Raw genomic sequence first — 24,043 nt, forward strand, 5'->3', positions numbered from 1 at the left:
CAATTTCCCTGGAGAGCCGTGGAGGTGTTTGAGCTTCAAAGAAAAGCCACATTTTGGCACGGGGAGCTCCTCCAAGGCTGCAGATCGTGTCCAGCTGGCCTGGACCCCGCTCCAAGTCCTAATGGTTTTCCATGGCCAGGCAAAGGACTCCTTCCAGGGGCTGGAGCCAGCCAGCTGCTGCAGCCAAGGGGCAGTGGCTTCTCCAGATGTGGCCCCAGAGCAGTGACCCTCCTGGAACAGCCAGGCCTCAACCCCAGCACCAGTGGGAGCTGCTTTCCAGGGTGAGCAGTGGGTCGCACTCTGCTGGGATGGAGGGACCACAGTGACAAATCCCTGGCACTGCAATAGCGTGGAGGGTATCCAGCTGCTTCCCGTGTGAGGATTCCTGTGGGGAATGCCATGAATGTGTTCCTGATTTATTTCTCTCGACAGCCTACGGGGGGTTTGACACTTCCCTCCTTGTTATCTGCCTCGGGACAGCTGCAGCCTCCAGGCCAGGGAAAAGGGAAAAGGCTCCAGGAAGCCGCAGCAGAGCTTTGGGCTGCTCCCAGCCCGGATTTCCAGGAGCACTCATGGAGCGCAGCTGGCGGGATTTGAGCTCTTCCTGCCCTCCACCACCGCCGTGGGTGCTCCCACCCCGACCCGAAGGCCGGGAATTGGGAATTCTCCTCGCTCCATCGTTCGCTGCAGAGCCGGAGATGATGGATGGTGGCACAGAGCAAGGATAAACAGCGCTGACCCTGCGTGCGTGGGGGCCGCTCGCTGACCCAGCGGAGCGCAGATTTTGGCCGGGGGCTGCCGTGTGCTCCCCCCGCGGCTCCCGGGGGATGAGGATCGCGTTCCTTCCCGCCTCGGGGGAGCAGGATCCGAGCGGGGAGCGGCCGGAGCCTCCCGCCCAAGCCGCGACCCCGGCCCCGACCCCGGCGGGATGCGGGGGGCGTTGGGGCGAGCCGGGGGAATGGGGGGCTCCGAGATGGGGTCTCCAAGAAGGGAGGGGCTCCAAGATGGGGGGCTCCAAGAGGCGGGGGGGGCTCCAAGATGGGGGTCTCCGAGAGGGGGGGGGTTCCAGGATGGGGGGCTCCAAGAAGGGGGTTCCAGGATGGGGGCTCCAAGATGGGGGTCTCCAAGAGGGGATCCCCCCTCCTTCCCGGGATGTCCCCTCGGGACGCCCCTCCCCGCGGGATGCCGGTACCGGGGAGGGGGGTTGGGGGCCTCAACCCTGGACGGATTTTGGGTAAGATCTGATTGGCCCAGGCCGGGGCCGGCCGCTGCTGGGCCCCGCCCCTCGGGCTGCTCCCTGTCCCGCCCCGCGGGGCCGGGGTCGCCCCGTTCGCTCCGTCCGGCTCCGCTCGGCTCCTCCCGCTCGGCTTCTCCCTCCCGCTCGGCGCCGTGCGGGGCTCCCGTGGGGATGCGGGCGGTGGCGGCGCTGCTGGCGGCGGTGCTGGCCCTGGGGGCGGCCCTGCCCCGCCCGGGGCTGTTCCCGCACGGCCCGGCCCGCGGCGATGCCCGGCTCCGGCCCGGGGACGATGAGAGCTCTCCGGGGCTGCTGCTCCGCCGCGCCCTGCGCCTCTACGGCCGCGCCGCCCGCCGCCTCTACGTGAGTGCCGCTGGCCCCGCTGCCTTCCCCTTCCCTGCCCTCCTTCCCCCGGCCGCTCAGTCCCTGCCCCGCTTCCTCCTCTCCATCATCTCCCTCTGTCTCTCCATGTTCACTCCGTCCCTCTCTCCACCCTGTGTCACTGTCTCCTTCCAGCTCTGTCTCTCTCCATCTTCCCGCTCTGCTCCCCTCCATCCCTCCTTCCCTGTGGCTTTTCACCCTTCTATCTTTCCATCCTTCCTCCTTCCTCCCCTGCCTTTACATCCCCTCCTCCTCCTCCTGCCCGCCCCTGTCTCTCCATGTGCACCTTCGCCGTCCCGCCGCACGTGTTTTATCCATCCATCCATCCATCCATCCATCCATCCATCCATCCATCCATCCATCCATCCATCCATCCATCCATCCATCCATCCATCCATCCATCCATCATTTCCCCCTTCCCGCGGTCTCCTGCCCGGTGTCTCCGGAGGAACAAGAGGGCTTTCTCCTCGGCTTTCTCCTCGGCTTTCTCCCCCGCAGCTGTTCCCCGGCTGCAGCTGGGATGGCCCCCGAGCCGCAGCTCCCTGGGGGATGGAGAAACTCGAGGTCTTTGTTTTCTGCCCGGGCCGGATGGGGCCACGCGGCCTCGGGGCTCTTGCTGCACCGAGGTGGGGGGGACAGGGCAAGGGGACAGCAGTGGTGGCACCTCTGCAGTGGTGGCACCTCTGCAGTGGTGGCACCTGTGCAGCTCCTGAGCGCCCTGCACCGCTCTCCCCGCAGGTGGGGACCAACGGGGTCATCTCCAGCCAGGATTTCCCCAGGGAGACCCAGTATGTGGATGACGATTTCCCCACGGACTTCCCTGTCATCGCCCCCTTCCTGGCAGACCTGGACACCTCTGGGGACAGGGGGAACATCTACTACCGCCAGGATGACTCCAGGGACGTGCTGGACCAGGCTCTGGGATACATCCAGGCCGGGTTTCCCCGCTCTGCTGGCACCTTCGTGCCCACCAATGCCTTCATTGCTACCTGGGAGGAGGTGGGCGCCTACCAGGAGCTCTCCCAGGACACCGAGCCCTCCACGAAGGTGAGGCCCAGGGCCTGAGCTTGGTTCCCATCCAAAGGTGAGGCCAAGGGGCTGAGCTTGGTTCCCATCCTACTCATCGTGGGAGGATGAGTTTCTCTTGTGTGGAACCCAGAATTTCTTTCTGAGCAGCTGGATGTTGGCTCCATCCATCCATCCATCCTTTGGTGAGCACCAGGAGGAACGTGGAGCTTTCTCCCTCTGCTCAGAGCTCTGGCAGGGGTGGGACTGTTGGCCAGCAGAGGTTTAGAGGTTGCCTTCATGGCTGGAGGTGCTTGAGCAAGGACATGGAGTGACAGGACAAGGGAATATGGCTCCACATGGCTTGGATCAGATGTTAGGAAGGAATTCTTGGCTGTGAGGGTGGTGAGGCCCTGGCACAAGGTGCCCAGAGAAGCTGTGGATGCCTCTGGAAGTGTCCAAGGCCAGGTTGGACAGGGCTTGGAGCAGCTTGGGACAGTGGAAGGTGTCCCTGCCATGGCAGGGGTAGGAATGGAATGAGTTTTAAGATCTCAACCCAAACCATTCCACGATTCTGATTCTTTTCAGACAAAGCTTTCCAGTGCTGGCTGCTCTGGCTTTGCAGGGCAGAGGGTGGCTGGGGGCAGCTGGGAACCCTGGTTTAGGTTACCCATTGTGCTCCTGACCTTTACTGGTGGCTCGGGGCTGGCCCTTCCTCCTGCCCTGCGCTGATTGCGCTGCTGGTGAGCAACCGGCTCTGGAATTTCCACCGTGGGCTGATTTTGTGCCTGGCAAACAAGCTCAGAGGGGGTCTGCCAGCTCGGGGGGTGACCTGTGCTCTCCACCCACGGGGCTGATAAGGCTCCTGACGTGGGTGGACCTCCAGCACTGCCTGTCCCTGTCACATCAGGCCGATGACGTGCTGAGGAGGTGACAGCGATGCTCTGCCAGCTGCAGGGACTCCAGCGAGCTGAAAGGGATGAGCTGCACGAGGTGATGGACACCCAGAGCTGGGTGAGGGGTGATGGGCTCTCCCCCAAAGCCCAGCAGCAGCCACCAGGTCCCCAAGGGCCACCAGGAGCCATCCAGGGCCCTTCAGCTGAGAGGGAAGCCAAGCAAGGCAAGAAGCTGAGGTTTGGAAGGAGACAAGGCACATTTTTTCCTCTCATTTAAAAGTTGGGAAAACAGCTGAAGAGATGCCATCAGGGGCCTCACAGCGACCTCGTGGCCATCGAAAACGCAGCCTCCTCTTCTTTTCTCTTCCCCGTTGTGGTTTTTTCTCCCCTCTGAGAAGTTTTGGATCAGGCTTTAAAATGAAACCGGTCTTGTTTGGAAACGAGGAGCTCCAGGGAAAGCTCCTGAAAATGCAGCTTGTGCCTGTGCTTTGCTGAGCTCCCCCTTCGCCAAAACTGCTAAAAATCTCCCCAAACATCACTTTTTTTTTTCTTTTTTTTTTTTCCCCTGACCAAATGTGGTGTTTATGGAAACGCTGCCCTCCTGCTGCTCAGAACCAGGGCTGACTCCAAAACCTTTCCCCTGCCTTGGAAAGTCACAGCTGATCCCTTTTGAGCCCCAAAAGTAGAAAACTGAGTTAAGATGGGGAGCAGAGGATTCCCAGACCCCCTTTTTGGGGGTCCTGCCTGGGTGGGCGGTCTGGCAGTGCCGTGTCCCCTCCACCTCCTTTGGGACATTCTCCTGGTCCCTGCCGTGACATTTTCCCGGGCTGCACAACGGGACAAGGCTGACCCTGCTTCTCTAGGAGCAAAACTTGCCCTTTTGGGCTGGAATTTGCCCTTTGCAGCTCTTTGCTGGGGGCTTCCCCCTCTCCTTCCCTCCTTCCCTTCACCCCACGGTGCCAGCACATCGATGTCACCCGGCGTGTCCCCCCGGCCACCCACCCCAGTCCTGCAGCTGCTGCTGCTGCGATTCGGCTGCGTGGGGGAGGAATCCAGCCCCGGGGAGAGGGAGGGAGGGAGGGAAGGCGGGGGTTATTCCACCCCCCTCCAGCTTTTTGGCTTTTTGGCCGCCTTTTCGGGGTCTCTGAATGGCCGAGTGTGTGACAGGCACAACAAGGCTCTTTATATCCCGCGGGGCTGCCAGGAAACCCAGCCATGCTCCGGGGGGGGCCCTGCGCCCCAAAATCAGAGCGGGGGGGCCCCCAGCCTCCCTCCCTCTGCTCCGGGGGTGAAGCTGGGAATTCAATCACTTTTCCTTCGCTCGGGCGCCGTTCCCGGTGGGAAGGGCTGCTGCTCCCTGCTCGGAGCAGGAGCTCGGTGGGGTTGGGTTCTCGGGGGTTTTGGGGCGGGTGGGATGTCAGGGGGTTCACCAGGGCGGTGCAGGAGGAGCAGGAGCTCTGTGGGGTTGGTTTCTTGGTGTTTTTGGTGCAGTGGGATGCCAGGTGGTTTGACAAGGCTGTGCAGGAGGAGCAGGAGCTGTCTGGGGTTGGGTTCTTGGGGGCTTTGGGACATTGGGTGCAGGAAGAGCAGGAACTATTTGGAGTTGGTTTACTCGGTGTTTTTGGGAGATTGGGATGTCGGGGGGTTCGGCAGGGCTGTGCTTCTTGGTGCAGGAGCTCTGTGGGGTTGGGTTCTTTGTGTTTTTGGGACATTGAGGTGCCGGGTGGCTCGGTAGGGCTGTGCAGGAGGATCAGGAGCTCTTTGGGGTCGGTTTTTTGGTGGTTTTGGGACATTGGGATGCTGGGTGGCTCAGCAGGGCAGTGCAGGAGGAGCAGGAGCTCTGTGGGGTTGGTGTCTCAGTGTTTTTGGGGCCAGTGGGATGTCGTGGGGTTGGTTTCTCGGTGTGTTTGGGAGATTGGGCGCAGGAAGAGCAGGAACACTTTGGGGTTGGTTTCTCGGTGTTTTTGGGAGATTGGGATGTTGGGGGGTTTGGCAGGGCTGTGCTTCTTGGTGCAGGAGCTCTGTGGGGTTGGGTTCTCTGTGTTTTTGGAGCAGTGGGGTGCCAGGTGGTTCGACAAGGCTGTGCAGGAGGAGCAGGAGCTGTCTGGGGTTGGTTTCTCAGTGGTTTGGGGAGATTGGGTGCAGGAGGAGCAGGAGCTGTCTGGGGTTGGTTTCTCAGTGGTTTGGGGAGATTGGGTGCAGGAGGAGCAGGAACTGTTTGGGGTTGGTTTCTCAGTGGTTTGGGGAGATTGGGTGCAGGAGGAGCAGGAACTGTTTGGGGTTGGTTTCTCAGTGGTTTGGGGAGATTGGGTGCAGGAGGAGCAGGAACTGTTTGGGGTTGGTTTCTCGGCGTTTTTGGGACTTTGGGATGTCGGGGGGTTCACCAGGGCTATGCAGGAGGAGCAGGAGCTCTGTGGGGTTGGTGTCTCAGTGTTTTTGGGACATTGCGATGCCGGGTGGCTCGGCAGGGTGATGCAGGAGGAACAGGGGCTGTGTTGGGTTGGTTTCTCGGTGTTTTTGGGACATTGGGATGCTGGGTGGCTCGGCGGGGCAGTGCCGGTTCCGGAGCTGTCCTGTCTGGCCGTGGTGGCCGCGGTGCCCCTGCCTGGCACGGCCCCAAGGCTCGCAGGGCTGGCAGGGCAGGCGGCCAGCCTGCCTATAGCGGGATGTATGGGAAGCTGGGATGTTTTTTCCGCAGGAAACCGAGCTAAAATCGTTCTCAGGGACAAGTGGGGCGTGTGGGTTTTCCTCTGGAGCAGGGGGTGTCGGTGGGAGGACGGGAGTGAGGGGCTCCCAGTGCAGGGGTTGCATGGCCAGGGATGCTCCTGGGACACCCTTGCACTGAGGGGTGGCCTGGCTGTGCCATGGGCTCCTAGGAGGATGCTGAGCATCTTCCCAGATGTGGCACTTGGGGCTTGGCTGGGCATGAGCAGCCTCAGCTCCTGCTCTTCCCCAGGAGGTCTCTGCCTGATCATGGAGTGGTTTGAGTTGGAAGGGCCTTAAAGAACATCCAGTCCCACCCCTGCCATGGCAGGGACACCTTCCTCTATCCCAAGTTGCTCCAAGCTGTGTCCAGCCTGGCCTTGGGCACTTCCAGGGATCCAGGGACAGCCACAGCTGCTCTGGGCCAGGGCCTGCCCACCCTCCCAGCCAGGAATTCCCAATTCCCAATCTCCCATCCATCTCTGCCCTCTGGCACTGGGAGCCATTCCCTGTGTCCTGTCCCTCTATCCCTTGTCCCCAGTCCCTCTCCAGCTCTCCTGGAGCCCCTTCAGGCCCTGCCAGGGGCTCTGAGCTCTCCCTGGAGCCTTCTCCTCTCCAGGGGAACATTCCCAGCTCTCCCAGCCTGGCTCCATGGAGGTGCTCTCTGTCTCAGGGCCCTTTTGGGGTGGCTGCACGCCCTATGGTGTGTGTGGGGCTGCCTCTCACATCCCTGCTCCCCTTCCTTCACTCCTCTGCTCTGTTCCTGCCTCTCAGTGCCATCCATCTGTCCTGCTCTCCCTTTGGCAGCTCAACACCTTCCAGGCAGTCATAGCCTACAACGATGAGGACACCTACAGCATCTTCCTGTACCCCGAGGGTGGCCTCCAGTTCCTGGGGACACGGCCCAAGGAGTCCTACAACGTCCAGCTGGAGCTGCCAGCCAGGGTGGGCTTCAGCTGGGGGGACAGTGATGACCCCAAGAGGGACGGGCTCTTCCACAGCCTGGCCAGCAGCGAGCAGGCTCTGAGGAGCCTGGAGAGGTGGGTGGAACCTGGGGGGCTGTGGGCAGGGGGAGCAGGGTCACCTTCCCCCCGCCCTGGAGCCTTTCAGAGCCTGGAAAAATCTGGGCAGTGACCTTGGGGTGCTGGGCTGGCTGTATTGGGGTCCTGGAGGGGTGCTGCCACCTTTGGGGTGGCTTTTCCAGCATGGCTGTGGTGATGTTTGTGTCTGCTGTGTCCGCAGGGAGAGCAACACGGGGATCCCTGGCGTGTGGGTTTTCCACGTGGGCAGCACGGAGCACGTGGAGCCGGGGGGTGGCCGGGGAGCTGCTCCTGCTGTGCCCCAGAGCCCCCCTGAGCACCCCAACCCTGGCACTGCCAGCTACCCCCACCTTCTCTCCAGCCACACAGCCATGGCCCAGCGTCCCAGCCACGGCGGCCCGGTGCTCCTGGGCTTTGTCCCCGCAGGAGGGACACCCAGGAGCCCAGAGGGGACGGTGGCACCGGGCAGAGCTTCTCTGCCAACCCCTCCTCCTACAGCTCAGGCCAGCACGGCGTGGGTGTGGAGGAGGACGTGCATTTCAACCCCGATGGTGAGTGGGGACAATGACCCAGTGGGGACAGTGACCCCTAAAAAAGGCCCCTGGCTGAAATTTCACCCCGTCCCAAGGGCTGGTGCAAGAGGAGGAGCTGCTCCTGCAAAGCTGCTGCCCTTGCAGCTCCTCCTGTCAGCCCCATCCCGCTGCCAAGGGAGCCACACAGCCCTGCCTGCCGGGTGTGCCAAGGGGAAGGAGGGAGGTCTGGAGCTTGGGATGGGGTGGGGAGCTCAGGGGACAGGTCCCAGAATTGGCCTTGCCCCCTCCCCGCCCCCGAGCCAGCTGTGGAGCCGCCGTGGCACGTGCCCGGGGGAGCAGAGCCCCGTCCCAGCCAACTGTCTCCCAAAAATACCGTCAGGAATTTGATCTCGTGCCCTCTGTCAGACGTGCCGGAAATCAGGCAGCAGGTTCCAAACCCTCCACCACCCCTCTGCACCCCGGGTGACTCCCTTGGGAACTGCCACCGCCAGCTGGCTCCTTCTCAGGCGCTGCTTTTGGTGCCAAGAAGGCAAAACCCCCACGCCGTGTGAAGGGTGGCTTTGTCACCGCGTCCCCAGGCTTTTCCCCTTGTCCCCAGTGTTCACCTACAGCGCAGCCAGCAGGGAGACGTGTGCCCAGCACCACGGGCAGTGCTCCCCTCACGCCTTCTGCACCGACTACGCCACCGGCTTCTGCTGCCACTGCCGGGCCTCCTTCTACGGGAACGGGCGGCAGTGCCTGCCCGAAGGTACGCGGGGCGGGCGGCGGGCACGGGCGGCCCCTGTGCCCGGCTGCCCGCTGCCAGGGGTGCCCATCTCCCCACCCAGGCGCCGTGCATCGCCTCAACGGGAAGGTGAGCGGGAGCCTGAGAGTGGGACAGGCGTCCGTCCGCTTCCAGGACATGGATCTGCACGCCTACATCGTGGGCAGCGACGGCAGAGCCTACACGGCCATCAGCGGCGTGCCCCAGCCCGCTGCCCGTGCCCTGCTGCCCCTGCTGCCCCTCGGGGGGCTCTTTGCCTGGCTCTTTGCCCTGGAGGAGCCTGGCTCTGAGAACGGCTTCAGCATCACCGGTGAGAGGGGATTTGGGAGGTGCCGTCGCTCTGAGAGGTGTGGGTTCTGCAGGGTGGGGGATCAGCGGTTCAGGGCAGCTCTGTGGTTTCTCCAACCCCGCTCACCTCTCGCTGTCACCCCCCGTGTTGGAGTAGCTGGGAAGGACACTTTGGGGTTGTCCCTACAAATCGTGCCCGATTCCCTTTTCCTGCCCAGGTGCTGAATTCACCCAGAGCCTGGAGGTGATGTTTCACCCCGGTGGGGAGACAGTCCAGGTCACTCAGACAGCCGAGGGCCTGGGGCCGGACAATTATTTAAGCCTCAGGACACACATCCAGGGTGAGGTGCCATTCCTGCCAGAGAACGTCACCGTCCACATCACTCCCTACAAGGAGCTCTACTCCTACTCCAGCTCAGGTAAGACCTGTGCCCACCTGCCTTCAGTCCCCTCCACACACACCCAAAACCACCACGTCGATGCTGACACCATTTTCCCCACATCCCACGGGGTTCTCCGTGCCATCGGGCAGCCGTGACATCCTCAGGCCAGCGGGAATACGTGGTGGCCGCGGGCACAGCCAACCAGACCCTGTCCTACCGCCTGCGCCAGAACATCACCTTGGCGGGGTGCCCGCACGCGCGGCCGCCGGCGCGGCAGCGGCTCTCGGTGGCACGCGCCTTCGCCCTCTTCGACGGCCACGAGCACGTCCTGCGCTACGCCCTGGCCGCCCGCATCGCCCCGGCACCAGGTGAGCACCAGCACCCACCCCCGTGTGCCAATCCAGGGTGCCAATCCAGGGTGACAGCCCCCAGTGGGGGTGCTGCCATCTCCCAATGCTTTAGTGTGCTGGCTTTGCCCAAAATCAGCCAAAAAGGAGGGGTTTTCCAAGCAGTTTGAGTGCAGTGCTGCTGGCGCTGGGTGGCGTGGCCGTGGTTCCCTGCATGGGACAACAGTGCTGCAGCACATTGGGTGTAAGTGGGGATGGTCACTCCCTGTGTGTCCCAGATCTTTTATTCCCCCCAACATCCCCGTGTGCCTGTAAGAGTGTCGGGGGGTAGGATGGTCAGGACAGACGGAGATGAGAGATCTCTGAAGCCAGGTTGTGTAACTTGGGGTTTATTGCAAAGGGCCTGGGTGCAGGGGCCCTGCTGGGAGCTGCCAGCCACAGCTCAGAGCAGGCCCGAGAGAAGAGAGGAGGAGAAAGGATGAGAGGGTAAGAGCATAAAAGAGGCAAGAGAGCCAAAGCATAAGAGAGTAAAAAAGGTAAGAGAGTAGAAGGCAAGAGCTAAGAGAGCAAAGTTCCCATTACAATACAATAAATCATCTTCTGTGTTGAATATTCTGATTCTCACTAACCAATCTAGTACAAGATACAAATCCTATAGCATTTCCATACTGAGGCATAGTAAAATCTTATAGGCTGTATAGCCTATAAGAATCACTACATCACCACACTGTGTTACATTTTAAACACTAAAAACTCCTCTTTGGACCCCTTCTTCCAAGCTGGCAGGGTCTGCTCGGACCCTTGGACCTGTCTGCAAGCAGAGGGAATTGTTTCATCAAAAGGGGATTACCATCAGCCAGCCACACCATTGTTTTCCAGTTGTTCAGTAACTGAGGGATCTCAAAGCTTGCTTTCATTTCAATCTTGCTTATAGTTTCTATATTCTCAAAATCTTTTGCCAGACAATCATATTTATAAGGCTTTCCTGCTTCATCTTCCCCAACATGTGCCCACAGATGATGCTGAGAATCCCGGGGTGAGCCCGTGCCACGATGGGAGCCACACGTGCCAGGCCCCGGCGCGCTGCCAGCCCGCGTGGGCACCGAGTACACGTGCGAGTGCACGGCCGGGTACCGCGGAGATGGACGGGGCTGCCGAGGTCAGCAGGGCTGGGGGGGAGCTGGTTGGGGGGAGCTCTGGTGCCCACAGAGCCACAGGTCCCTGGGGAAGCGCTCCAGGAGCAGATGAAAAGAGGAGGGGAAAAAAGGAGATACAGGAAAAAAGCAAAACCAGTTGAAAAATAATTCCTGTGTTTCATAAATCCAGACAGATTTGTTGTTGCTTTCCTATCACTCCAAAATTCCACGTTGCAAATCTCCAATTTTAGAGTCCCTTTCCACAAGAGGCTGCCCAGTGCCAGTGAGTTGCACTGCACAGTGATGCTGGCGAAGAATTCAAGGATCCTGCCTTTCAATAAGAAACAGGTTTCCCTCTCCTAAAATCCTGGGTTAAGTGACCAATATGATCACTTAATTTCAGGAGAAGGAAACCAAGTTTTAAACCACAAATAGTTGAGAATATTGGTGTGCCTTGAACAAATGCTTCTTTGTCACAACTATACACCAAAAGAAATCTTGTTTTTTTTCCCTTCTATTTTGAGCTGATTAGAAAGTTAATTCCGTAGTTGATTAAGTTCGGTGACAGACATGGGATGGGCAGCGTGGGGCAGGATATTCCCTGTCACACCACGAGCAGCCAGACCATGAAGATGGGGGTGTCCCACCACCATCGGGGTGCCTGGTGTCTCCTCCTTCCCCCAGATGTGGACGAGTGCAGCGAGGGCCTGAGCCAGTGCGGGCCCTTCTCCGTGTGCCTGAACGTGCCGGGCAGTTACCGCTGCGAGTGCCGCGGCGGGTACCAGCCAGCGGGGGACGGGCAGGCGTGTGTGCGTAAGTGCTGAGCCCACCCGGGGTGTCCCCCGCTCCCGTGCCCTATGGACGTGCCCTGAGCACCCCTCCCCTGTCCCCACAGCGCTGGCACCACCGAGTGACCCCTGCGAGGCCGGGCGGCACCGCTGCGCTCCGGGGGACCGGGCGCGGTGCCTGTCCCGCGGCGACGGCCGCGCCACCTGCGAGTGCCTCCCCGGCTACACCGGCGACGGCATCCACTGCTCCGGTGAGGCGGGCACGGGAGGGACCCCGCAGTGCAGCTGTCGGGGTGTCCCTGTCCCCACTGATCCCGTCTTCCCCCTGCACAGACGTGGATGAGTGTGCTGAAAGCCCGTGTCACCCGGCCGCCATCTGCTACAACAGCCCCGGCTCCTTCTCCTGCCGCTGCCGGCCTGGCTACGCGGGCGATGGCTTCCAGTGCACGTATGGTGAGGTGCCCGCTCAGCCCCGTGCCCTCCCTGCCTGGCACAGCTTCCCCAGCCTCATTCCCCGCTCAGCCCCGTGCCCTCCCTGCCTGGCACAGCTTCCCCAGCCTCATTGCTGCTCAGTCCCGTGCCCTCCCTGCCTGGCACAGCTTCCCCAGCCTCATTCCCTGCTCAGCCCCGTGCCCTCCCTGCCTGGCACAGCTTCCCCAGCCTCATTCCCCGCTCAGCCCCGTGCCCTCCCTGCCTGGCACAGCTTCCCCAGCCTCATTCCCCGCTCAGCCCCGTGCCCTCCCTGCCTGGCACAGCTTCCCCAGCCTCATTCCCCGCTCAGCCCCGTGCCCTCCTGCCTGGCACAGTTTCTCCCAGCCTCCTGCTGCTCGCCGCGTCCCCCCCCCTGCCTGGCACAGCTTCCCCAGCCTCATTCCCGCTGCCCGGCCCCCCTGCCTGGCACTGTTTCCCCAGCCTCATTCCCCGTGCCCTCCCTGCCTGGCACAGCTTCCCCGCCTCATTCCTGCTCAGCCCCCGCCCCCTGCCTGGCACAGCTTCCCCAGCCTCATTCCCCGCTCAGCCCCGTGCCCTCCCTGCCTGGCACTGTTTCCCCAGCCTCATTCCCCACTCAGCCCCGTGCCCTCCCTGCCTGGCACAGTTTCCCCAGCCTCATTCCCCGCTCAGCCCCGTGCCCTCCCTGCCTGGCACAGTTTCCCCAGCCTCATTCCCCGCTCAGCCCCGTGCCCTCCCTGCCTGGCACAGTTTCCCCAGCCTCACTGCTGCTCAGCCCCGTGCCCTCCCTGCCTGGCACAGCTTCCCCCGGCTCACTCTCCTCTTTTCCTTTCCAGCGGCGGAAGGGAACCCGCAGCGCCTCACGCCGTGCCAGCACGAGCAGATGTACCCGCGGGAGGTGCCACCCCTGGGCGATGGCCACGTGCCCCAGTGTGACGAGCAGGGCCGGTACCGGCCCCTGCAGTGCCACAGCAGCTCCGGGCACTGCTGGTGCGTGGATGCTGCAGGGCAGGAGATCGCTGGCACCCGGACGGCACCGGGCACCACCCCACCACGCTGTGGGAGCCCAGGTCAGTGACACCCTCTGGGGTCAGGTCCTTGGGCATCTGGGTGCTGTCCCAGTGGCTTCCCACTTTGGCCCAGCTGCCAGCAGTGTGGGGACAATGAGGCTGCAGTGAGTGGAGGGGAGCCACAAACTAAACAGCTGTAAATTAAAACTTGAGAAATTTTACCTCAGCATGAGGGAGAATTTCTTAATGCTGAGGGTGGCAGAGCCCTGGAAGGGCTGCCCAGGGAGAGTGGGGAGTCTCCCTTTTTGGAGATACTCCAAACCCACCTGGATACATTCCTGTGTCACCTCCCAGGTGAGCCTGCCTTGGCAGGGAGGTTGGATTGGTGGATCTTCAGAGGTCCCTTCCAACCCTAAGGATTCTGTGACTCTGTGACCCTCTGCCCAACCACCCATCTGGGGCTTCACTGCGGGCAGGCTGCTGCCAAGTGGGTGCATCGAGGGGCTCCTGGGTGTTTAGGGTGCCCTGGCCCATTGGGTTACAGTGGCTGTGGCCATTAAGCCACCTCCTGTGTCAACTTATGGTGGAGGGAACAGCTGTGGGGTGTCGAGGGGGCTGGAGTGGGGCAGGTGCTGGTAGACGGGAGAAGTGACGCCAAGGTGCCAAGTGGCTCCAGAGGAGTTGGTGGCACCCCCTGAGGCCGGGCTGGGTGTGTTTGCTGCCAACAGAGTCCATCCAGCAGCTGACGCCCTGCGAGCACGCGCGGATGTACCCGCGGGAGGTGCCACCAGGGCCGTCCCCCGTGGGCGATGGCCACGTGCCCCAGTGTGACGAGCAGGGCCGGTACCGGCCCCTGCAGTGCCACAGCAGCTCCGGGCACTGCTGGTGCGTGGATGCTGCAGGGCAGGAGATCGCCGGCACCCGGACGGCACCGGGCACCACCCCACCGCGCTGTGGGAGCCCAGGTCAGTGACACCCAGGGGGCAGAGGGGCACACAGGGCTCTGCAAAGCCCTGAGTCCCTGGAATAGCGTGGTGACTGTCACCTTCCCTTTCCAGAGCCCACGGAGAGGCCCCCCAGCATGTGCGAGCGCTGGCGGCAGAGCCTGCTGGAGCACTACGGGGGCAGCCCCCGTGGGGACCAGTACGTGCCGCAGTGTGAGCCCAGTGGGGACTTCACCCCGCTGCAGTGCCACGGCGACAGCGGCTACTGCTGGTGCGTGGAGCAGAGCGGCCGGGAGATCCCGGGGACGCGCTCCGAGCCCGGCACCACCCCGCCCTGTAAGCGCCCCAAAGTCACCCTGGGCACCCACAGCTCCGGGCGTGGAGCAGAGGGGTGACACTGCCTGAGCCATCTGTGTCCCTTCTGACACACCAGGTCTGCCCAGTGTGGCCCCACCCAGCGTCCGGCCCGAGCCCCGGCCCGACGTGTCCCCACCGGCCTCAGGGACGTTCCTGCTCTACGCCCAGGGCCAGCAGATCGGATACCTGCCCCTGAATGGCACCCGGCTGCACAAGGAGGCGGCCAAGACCCTGCTCTCCCTGCATGTACGGTACCCGTGGGGTGACCAGGGGGTGCAGCAGCACCCAGGGGGGTTGGGACAGGCTGGGGCCCTGATTTCACCTCTCTCTGAAGTGCTTGTCAGTGTTTGAGGGGTCACCTCTTGGGGACATGGGCTGTGCTGGATGCCTTGGTGGCACTCTGGACAAGGGACAGGATGAGGGCGCTTGGCTTCCCAGTGACAGGGGATATTGGGATGAGAATATTGATTGGGGGGGTGGGGAGGCCCTGGCAGAGGTTGCCCAGAGAAGCTGTGGCTGCCCCAATCCCTGGAATTGTCCAAGACCTGGTTGGAGCAGCCTGGAATAGTGGAAGGTGTCCCTGCCCATGGCAGGGGGGGAACTGAATGTTCTTTAAGGTCCCTTCCAACCCAAGCTGTTCTGGGATTCTATGGATTCTATTTTCACCTCCCTCCAGCCATCTCCAGCAGAGAGACAGGTCCCAGACAGGTCCCAGACCTGGGACTGCTCACAAAGGTGCTCCCAGAGCTCCCCAGGGTTGGTCTCAGCCCAGATTTCCAGCTGCAGGGCTGGCCTTTTTTCCTTCCTTGGACTTCCCTTGGAGCGTGGCCATGTGCCTCTCCAGCCAGGCCAGACCAAGGCAGAGGAACGCTGAAATCTGGGCCAGGACCCTCCCTGCTCCCTGGGGAAGTGAAGGACCTTGCCAAGTATTCCCTCTCCCCATCCTGAAGGTCATTCCCCGGGCTGGCTTTGCTCTTGGAGCGCCCTCTCCTTCAGGCAGAGGGTTCAAATCCATCTGGATGTGGGTGTGAGCCTGCACCAGCTGGCCTAAAATGCTCTGCTGTGGGATTCAGCTGGGAGGGTGCAGTGGGAACAGAGCAGAGTTTTGCTGGGGAAATGGGATTTGAGTGTCATTCCTACTTGCAGAGTGTCCCAGGCAGCTCTCAGTGCCAGCTGATGGGCTGAGGCTTCTCCCTGAGCCTCCTGGCAGGATCTCACCCCGTTTTTCCATCCTCTCCTGACCCTGGCAGGGCTCCATCGTGGTGGGCATTGACTATGACTGCAGGGAGAGGATGATCTACTGGACTGACGTGGCCGGCCGGAGCATCAGCCGGGCAGGGCTGGAGCCAGGCTCCGAGCCAGAGACCATCATCAGCTCAGGTGGGCTCCTGTCCCCAGGATTGATTAAAAAATATAGATATTGCTCTAGTATTGATATCCAACTGTGAGGGACAAAAACTCTCTGACAGTTTAGAGTTAGAAAGTGTGTGTTTATTGTGGGCTAACTCCCAAATACACACCCCAATTTACAGGTGATTCCAGAGCCCTTTTATCTGTACAAGTATTGAGTACCCAAAATACAAACGCATATTCATAACTTTGGTACATCCATTCCCAAGATGGATATTGATCTAGTACCAATACCCAAAAACTCTCTGACAGTTTAAAGTTAGAAAGTGTGTGTGTTTATTGTGGGATAGCTCCCAAGTACACACCCAAATTTACAGGTGATTCCAGAGTCCTTTTATCTATAAGTATATAAGAGTATTGAATACCCAAAATACAAATACATATTCATCACTTTGGTACATCCCATTCCCTGGTTTGTATGGTAATTAGTTCAAAAGCCATTAAGCATGGTAATTAGTTCAAAAGCCATTAATCACATGCAGTTTGTTACTTGAAATGGGTGGGTGGTCCCTTTCATGGGGAGGGGTCCCAAAATGAAGAAGTAAATGAAGTCTTCCTCATTCTGACCTTGCTACCTTTTCAATGCAAATCTGACAAATGAACCCATTGGTAGAATTCCCATTCCTGTCCTCAGCTGGTTTCAGAACAGAGGAGGCCACAATTGTCTTATGTTCCTAAAAGCAATTTATCAGTTTCTATTCTTCACTATTAACCCAGCTCACCAAACATTGTGTTGATAAGTAATCAGTTATTAGTTAACTACTAACTCTTAACTTCATCAAGGCCTTTTATTTTAATTTATTTTAATTAACTCAAATAAAGCTTGTCTCTAACTAAAATCTTAGCTCCTCTAAAATCTCTAAACTCCTTTAAGTTTATGTCTCACCCAGTGTCACCTGCCCAGAGCCACATCTGCTCTTCCCATCCCAGCTCCGAGCTCCTCCCATTGATGCCTTTTTGGGCTACCTAAAAACAGAGGCCAGACAGAATTAAGGCAATAAAAAGCAGTTATATTTATATTTATTGAAGGGCCTTCAGGTACATTTCAAGCAGACAAAGCCCACCCAGGGGCTACACCCAATAACGGGCAGTTTTCACACTTTTATGTTTGGTCCATTTGCATATTGGGGGTTAATCTTCCAATTACAGCTTCGGGTAATGAAGTCATTTATAGGAATGTGCCCTCTGTTGATGGAGTGACAAAACCTTAAAAAGGAAATAAGTCTAGAAGTTTCTCTCCTCAATTAGGTGAAAAGACATCTCATAGGCCTGGGGGACTTCACCTCAAACTTAAGGATAGCTAATTGGACAGAAGCCAAAAAGTCCCACCTGAGCAATGTTCTCTTCTTTTTCCTAGATAAAGAGAACAAAGAAACAAATCACTTTTGTGAAGTGTTTTACCAGGGACAAGGACCTTTTGTACCTGGCTCGGTTTTTCTCTGCAGAGTTTTGTTATTTTGCCTTTTAATAAACCTTTTTGTTTCCAACATTACCACAGAAGCCATCCTACTGATTTTATGCCCTCTAAGGTAGCTGAGCTGTCTTGGGTGTGAAATAGATCTCCAAGAGCTTATGAGACCTGGCTTGAGGAGACCCATATTTCATTATTTACCCCAAGTGTTGAATTTGTGGGCATCCCCGACATGGGAAGAGATGAGAATCTTGACTCCGTGTTTCAGAAGGCTGATTTATTATTTTATTTTATATATTATATTTAAAGAAAATTAGATATTAAAACTGTACTAAAAGAAAGAGAAAGGAGACATCAGAAGGCTAGCAAGGAATAGAAAGGAATGATAATAAAATCTTGTGACTGACCAGAGTCCGAGCCAGCTGGACTGTGACTGGCCATTAATTAAAAACAACCACATGAGACCAATCACAGATGCACCTGTTGCATTCCACAGCAGCAGATAACCATTGTTTACATTTAGTTTCTGAGGCCTCTCAGCTTCTCAGGAGAAAAGATTCTAGCGAAAGGATTTTTCATAAAATATATCCGTGACACCCAAGTTTGCTCCCTCCCCAGCTCCCTTTTTTTTTAATCTCTTGGGGCCTGAGTCAGTGAGGTGTCCTTGAGGAATTGTCTGACCAAAATGGGAAAGCAGCAGCTCACACTGTAGTTTAGAGTTATACACTAAAGGATTACAGGATTTGAAATATAGGAAAAATTTAAAAGCTAAAACCTTAAGGCATCACCTTTGGGCTGGGGATGCCTGAGGGCTCCTGGAGCAGTATTTCCCCACCCTGAGCGTTTCCCCACCATCTCCCAGCAGGGCTGATCAGCCCCGAGGGCCTGGCCGTGGACCACCTGCGCCGGGCCATGTTCTGGACGGACAGCGGGCTGGACAGGATCGAGCGGGCACGGCTGGACGGCTCCGAGCGCCGCGTGCTCTTCGACAGCGAGCTCGTCAACCCCCGCGCCATCGCCGTGGACCCCGTCCGAGGGTGAGCACCACAAATCACCCTCAGGGAGCTTGGGGTTTGAGCTTTGTCTTGGTTTGGAAAGCCAGGTGTTTGCTAAGGAAGGCAGGAGCCTCCCCTGAAATGGAAAATGTAAACCCCCACCCTGTGATGCTGTTCACAGGGGTCTTAGGATGAGGGGAGAGATGAGGATCTGACTCCATGTTTCAGAAGGTTTGATTTATTATTTTATGATATATATTATATTAAAACTATACTAAAAGAATAAAAGAAAGGATTTCATCAGAAAGCTAGCTAAGAATAGAAAAAGAAGGAATGATAACAAAGGCTTGTGTCTTGGACAGAGAGTCTGAGCCAGCTGACTGTGATTGGCCATTAATTAGAAACAACCACATGAGACCAATCACAGATGCACCTGTTGCATTCCACAGCAGCAGATAATCATTGATTACATTTTGTTCCTGAGGCCTCTCAGCCTCTCAGGAGGAAAAATCCTAAGGAAAGGATTTTTCAGAAAATATCATGGCTACACCCCCCTTTTTCTGAATTACTATAAATTTTAAATTAAGGGGCTCTCAGGCAAAAAATATAGGAGCAGGAATAACAGTTCTTCAATAGGGAAGAAAATAAAATGATAAAATAAACAATGCAGTAAACTAAACCAACACTGCCAGAGTCAGAACCCAAGCTGACACCCTGTGGGTCAGGGTGCTGGCAGCAGTCCCATTGGAATTGTGGCTCAGCCCTCCTGCAGTGTCAGGGGTGGCTCTGCTGGAGCAGGGATCCTGTAGAAAAGGATGGAGTCTTCCTCTGATGATCCAGGAAAAGAGAGCAGCTGCTCCTCTGGGAAATCCAGTGGAGAAGCTGTGCTGGTGTTCCAGAATCTCCAGATTATATCCAGATAGGAATGCTTGGCTCCTCCCTCTGGGCTCACATCTCCCAATGGGATGCTGTAGTTCTTATCAGCCGTGCAGAGACATGCAATATCTGTTATCAGTAGATGTCTCCCTGTGGTGGTGTTCACAGGGGTCTCAGGATGAGGGAAGAGATGAGAATCTTAACTCTAAGTTTCAGAAGGCTGATTTATTATTTTATGATATATATTATATTAAAAGAAAATGATATATTAAAACTATACTAAAAGTATAGAAGAAAGGATTTCATCAGAAGGCCAGCAAGGAATAGAAAGGAATGATAATAAAATCTTGTGTCTGACTAGAGAGTCTGAGACAGCTGGACTTTGAGTGGCCATTAATTAAAAACAACTACATGAGACCAATCAAAATGCACTTGTTATATTCTACAGCAGCAATTACTGTTCACATTTCGTTTCTAAAGTCCCCAGCTTCTCAAGAGAAAACTCTTACCAAAAAGATTTTTCATAAAATTTGTCCGTGACATCTCCCCAGTTGTGAAGCGATAAGGAAAACCGCCCACTTAGCAGAAGACAACTGCCATACAGATGGCAAATAGAATACAATTTGCTTGACAATCCACGACAAAGGTGCAGAACTTGACCATGCCAAGGCTCCTGTGGACATCCTCGGGGGGCATTCCCTGGTTTTGGGAGGCACAAGAAGTGATGTGACCTCCGGCTGGGACTTGGGGTATCCCCCACTGGCCGTGGCTGCTCTGGATAGCTCAGCCTTGTTCAGCACAGCCTGCCCGGGCTCCCAGGTAGTTCCCAACCTTAGCAAGCTCAGCTCTTAGGTGATATCAGCTCTTTAGTGATTATCAGCTCATTTGTGATTTCAGCTCTTTGGCTTGCTAAGAGCCTTGGGCAGAGGCAGGGAGAGAGAGGAGAAGGCTTTGTGAGGTTCCACAGAGATGTCTTTATTGGTGTCTTCTGCAAAGGTTTTCAGGGACAGCTCTTCTGCCGAGCTGGGCAAAAGTAGCTCTTTATATAGGGTACAGAAGTTTTAGGAATTGTCCAATAGTAGGGGTTGAGGTGAAAGTGACCTATAGTCTTAGAGAGAGATAAGCAAGGGTCCCAAGGCGGAAGAGGGGCTTCTTAGGCCCAGCCATCATGACTCGGCATTTCCTGTCTTAGGCTGCTGAACGCCAGGGAGGCCTTGCAGGCCCTGGGCCTGCTACAAAGAAGCTTCCCTCAAAAAGCTGTTAGACCCCGTTGGCTCCTTGCCCTGTTCCTATGTCTGTTCCCCTGTCCCTGAGCCACTCCTCCTGTGAGGGTACCAGTTGTGGGTTTCTCTGGCTCTGGATTGAAGGCACTCGAGATGGTGTTTCATGTTTGCACTCAGGTGTTTATTATTTCTTATCAGTAAAACAGTCTCACTGCTGGGAGTTCGGCAGCTTTTCATTAGAAGGCACAAAATGGCCAAGAATCTCTTGTCACAAGGTCTTTTAAGACTAAACCATCCAATTAAGAGCTGACACCTGGATTATTTTCCCTTTTAACCCAATAACTGATCCCACAGAGCCCCCAGTGAGGACTTTTCTGCCCAATTACAAAATGCCACCCAAACCCACAGAGAAGAAGGAAGAAGCAGCATGAAGAAGAAACCCAGGATGACACCCTGTGCCCTCCATCTTGCTTCCATCCACAACATACTAAAAATCCCCAAAACCTCAATTTCTCACCAAGTGATACACCTACACTACTCTCTATAATCTATTTCACATTTTTTGTGGATTCCAGTCTATCTTGAAGAGTAGGAAACTTTCTCCATGGATGAGGGTTAAAGTCAGGGCTCCCCTGGGGGTCAGGGCACCCCAGAGTAGACAGAGAAATATTCCCTGTTGTGCCCTGGGTTTCCACATCCTCCCTATTCCCTGACTGGCCCTCATCTTTGTCACCCCCCCAGGCCCCTGGGCGGAGAGAAACTCAGACTCTCCATGTGTGGGTGCTGGGACAGGATCATCTCACTGCATGGTTGAATTCAACATCTGTGGATGTAATGCAAAGTTCCTTTTTGCTTCCTCACCCTGGACTACACTAGCAGCAATTCAGCCTGCTACGGGCCCTGTCCTGACCTTGTCCTGTAGGAGGGATTGGCTCTGCTCCCCAGCCCTTCTTTTTATTGAATTATTCGAGATCTGGCTAAAACTGCTGTTTCCAGTATCAGGATGTAGATTATTTTGAAGAGCTGTGCCTCCAGGGTGCTGTTGGGATACAAAATGTGCTGCTCCTCAGACTCGCCCTCGTCGAGGAGCCGCAGTTTGGGTCATAAACATCTCTGCTTTGTTTGGAGAGGTTTTTTCCTAATCAAATAAAGATGGTTCAGGCACTGATAAGGGAAAAACCAGGCCTTGCTCCTGGCAAGAATCAGGATAATCTCCCACCACTCCTTACTCTTGTGCCCTGTTTGTGCATTATTTCCCAAGCAACCTTTACTGGACGGACTGGAATCGCGAAGCTCCCAAAATCGAAACTTCCACTGTCAATGGAGCCAACAGGAGGGTTCTGGTGCACACAGACATTGGTTTGCCCAATGGCCTGACTTTTGACCCCTTCTCCAAGCTGCTGTGCTGGGCAGATGCAGGTAATGTCCCCAAGGATGGATCAGAGAAGGTCACACTGAGCCTCAGGGGAAAATCCTGGGTGTCTTCAGCCCAGTGATACCTGTGGGCTCCAGTGTTATGCCAGATTGGATTTTAGGAAATATTTCTTCATGGAAAATGTTGTTGCTCAGGGCAGTGCTGGAGTCCTTGGCCCTGGAGGGATTTAAAAGCTGTGTGGATGTGGCACATGGGGACATGGAGCAGTGGTGGCCTTGGTAGTGCTGGGAGATAGCTGGACTTGGTCTTAGGGAGTTTTTCCAGCTCTGGATTTTATGATTCTACATCTTCAGGCTGAAAAGCTGTTTCAAAATCTAATAAATCAGGAAAAGGTTCTTCCCCAGAGGATGCTGGCACTTCCCAGGCTCCCCAGGGAATGGGCACAGCCCTGAGGCTGCCGGAGCTGCAGGAGCTGCCAGGGATGCCCAGGGTGGGATTGTTGGGGTGTGCTATCATTCTTGTGACTCTATGAAATACAAAGAACATATTTGGTGTGGCATTTCCAGTGGGATGAGGAATATGTTGTGTTGAACAGGCACCAAGCACCTGGAATGCACATTCCCCAACGGCACCGGCCGGCGCATCATCCAGAGCAACCTCAACTACCCCTTCAGCATCATCAGCTACGCCAACCACTTCTACCACACGGACTGGAGACGGTGAGCAGGGAAAACCCCACCCCCTGCACGCCTGGGAATGCTCAGCTCCCCTCCCTGAGAGGAAGCCCTGCCTGCTCCCAAATCCTGGAGCCTCCCCAGAGCTCTCCTGGATCTCCGAGCGCGGCTGCAGCAGCACCTGCTTGTAAATCTCAGCACGGAGGAGTTGGTTAGACACAAGCCCAGCTCCCTGGGAGGGACAGAAACAGTGGTTTGGGTTTGGTTTTTTTTTTTTTAAACTGAAACTTGGCTGGAGTCTCTGGATGTAGATTAGGTCCAAGGAAAGATCCTGTCCTCAGCCGTTCCCTTCAGCAGCAGGAACTCTTCTCTCTTCCCACTCCAGCTGGAAGCTCTCACAGCTCCCATCCAATCTTGGGTTACAACAAACACTTAAGGGCTTGCCACGCTTGGAGGAGACTCTCAGGGAGATAATCTCTCCTTGGAAGGCTCTTTTCTGTGGCTGCATCACCACAGAGAAATGCACTGACTGAGCTGGAGGAGTATTTTACGGGGCAAATTTCTTTCCACTTGTCCTGCAGGTGTTCAGAGCAAGCTTTTCAGCTGCCTGTTCTAAATAGGGGATAAAATCCCCAAGTTTCATAGGTGAATAAAACACTTCTTTCCCTTTTTTTCACCAGGGATGGGGTGATAGCTGTAAATAAAGAAACAGGCTCCTTCACTGATGAGTATCTCCCAGAGCAGCGATCCCACCTCTATGGAATCACAGCAGTTTATCCCTACTGCCCTGGAGGTAAAAACCCACACAAACCCCATCCCCTTGTGAATTCTGGTGGCTGAAAAATCTCCACACTAAAAATCTCCATTTCTCCCCACAGCCAGGAAATAGTAACTCCATTTTCAAGGAAACGAGGATCTTTGCACCCAGAGGAATTTCAGACCCAGAGAACTGTCACTGCATACAAGGGGGGAGAAGTCCCTTACCAAGGCCAATGAAGTGCCCTGCTTTCCTGCAAAAGATTTTCAAGTATTTTTTATAGTTATACCTCAAGACTTTGCTACTGTATTTTTTTTACCAAATAGAAAATGTGGAGATATCACCAAAAAAAAAATCCTGGGAAGCTCAAGCCATGACTCGAACTCTTGCTCATGCAAGAAGATTTAAAATGTAGCTTTTTTTTTTTTTACTCCAATGTTTTATTTTATTGGAAGAAGAATGGATTCATTTTTCATAGTTTTGACAATCTGACCAAGAGGTCCTTTTATCCAAAAATAAGAAATTAAGTGCCTATGGGAAGCTGTGGATGCAGTTAATTGCTGGGTCTAATTAACAAACAGCCCTGAAGACAGAGACTGTGTGTGCTCCAAAATCCTGCAGAACAGGGATGGGATGTGGCAAAGGCATTGAAGATTTTCCAGAGGATGATTCTGTGTTTTCACCACTGCCTCCATGCATGTCTTTTAGTATTTATATTAGAAGAATATGCTAGAATTGATCTGTTCATGCTTGTTGGGTCTTCCAAGTGCCTTCCTAGACCTACCCAGTGTAGACCAATACATGTTCAGAAATACCAGTTACATTGTAATGCTTCACTTTTTCTAAGTTACTTCAATAATTGAATAAAAAAGGTTGGTTTTAAGTTGCCCTTTGGATTCAGTTTTTCACTATTTCAGTTGTAGGGGAATATTTCAGTGTGGGGAAGCAGCAAGCAAGCCAGGAGCAAGCTGTTCCTAGGGCAGGACCTCAGGAAAAGAAGATTTTATGTAACATTCCCCTCAACACAAAGCCAAACACAATGAAAAAGAGACACACACACACAA

At 56.1% G+C, this 24,043-nt stretch overlaps 1 protein-coding gene across 1 annotated transcript; it reads left to right on the top strand.

Annotated features, from left to right (window-relative positions):
• The first annotated feature begins 1,309 nt into the window (after window positions 1-1,309).
• NID2 (nidogen 2) lies at window positions 1,310-23,859 on the top strand. Its single transcript, XM_030949559.1, is given in 24 exon segments — window positions 1,310-1,597; window positions 2,354-2,662; window positions 7,027-7,259; window positions 7,462-7,679; window positions 7,682-7,810; window positions 8,391-8,540; window positions 8,620-8,865; window positions 9,062-9,262; window positions 9,376-9,594; window positions 10,590-10,664; window positions 10,667-10,732; window positions 11,394-11,522; window positions 11,605-11,748; window positions 11,831-11,950; window positions 12,784-13,017; window positions 13,686-13,922; window positions 14,016-14,237; window positions 14,335-14,504; window positions 15,509-15,638; window positions 17,942-18,116; window positions 21,435-21,592; window positions 22,144-22,267; window positions 22,903-23,015; window positions 23,101-23,859. Coding segments are annotated over 24 exon segments (4,002 nt in total). The 5' UTR covers window positions 1,310-1,408; the 3' UTR covers window positions 23,112-23,859.
• Window positions 23,860-24,043: the final 184 nt, after the last annotated feature.

Source organism: Camarhynchus parvulus, chromosome 5 (assembly GCF_901933205.1).
Source record: "Camarhynchus parvulus chromosome 5, STF_HiC, whole genome shotgun sequence".
Taxonomy (NCBI): domain Eukaryota; kingdom Metazoa; phylum Chordata; class Aves; order Passeriformes; family Thraupidae; genus Camarhynchus; species Camarhynchus parvulus.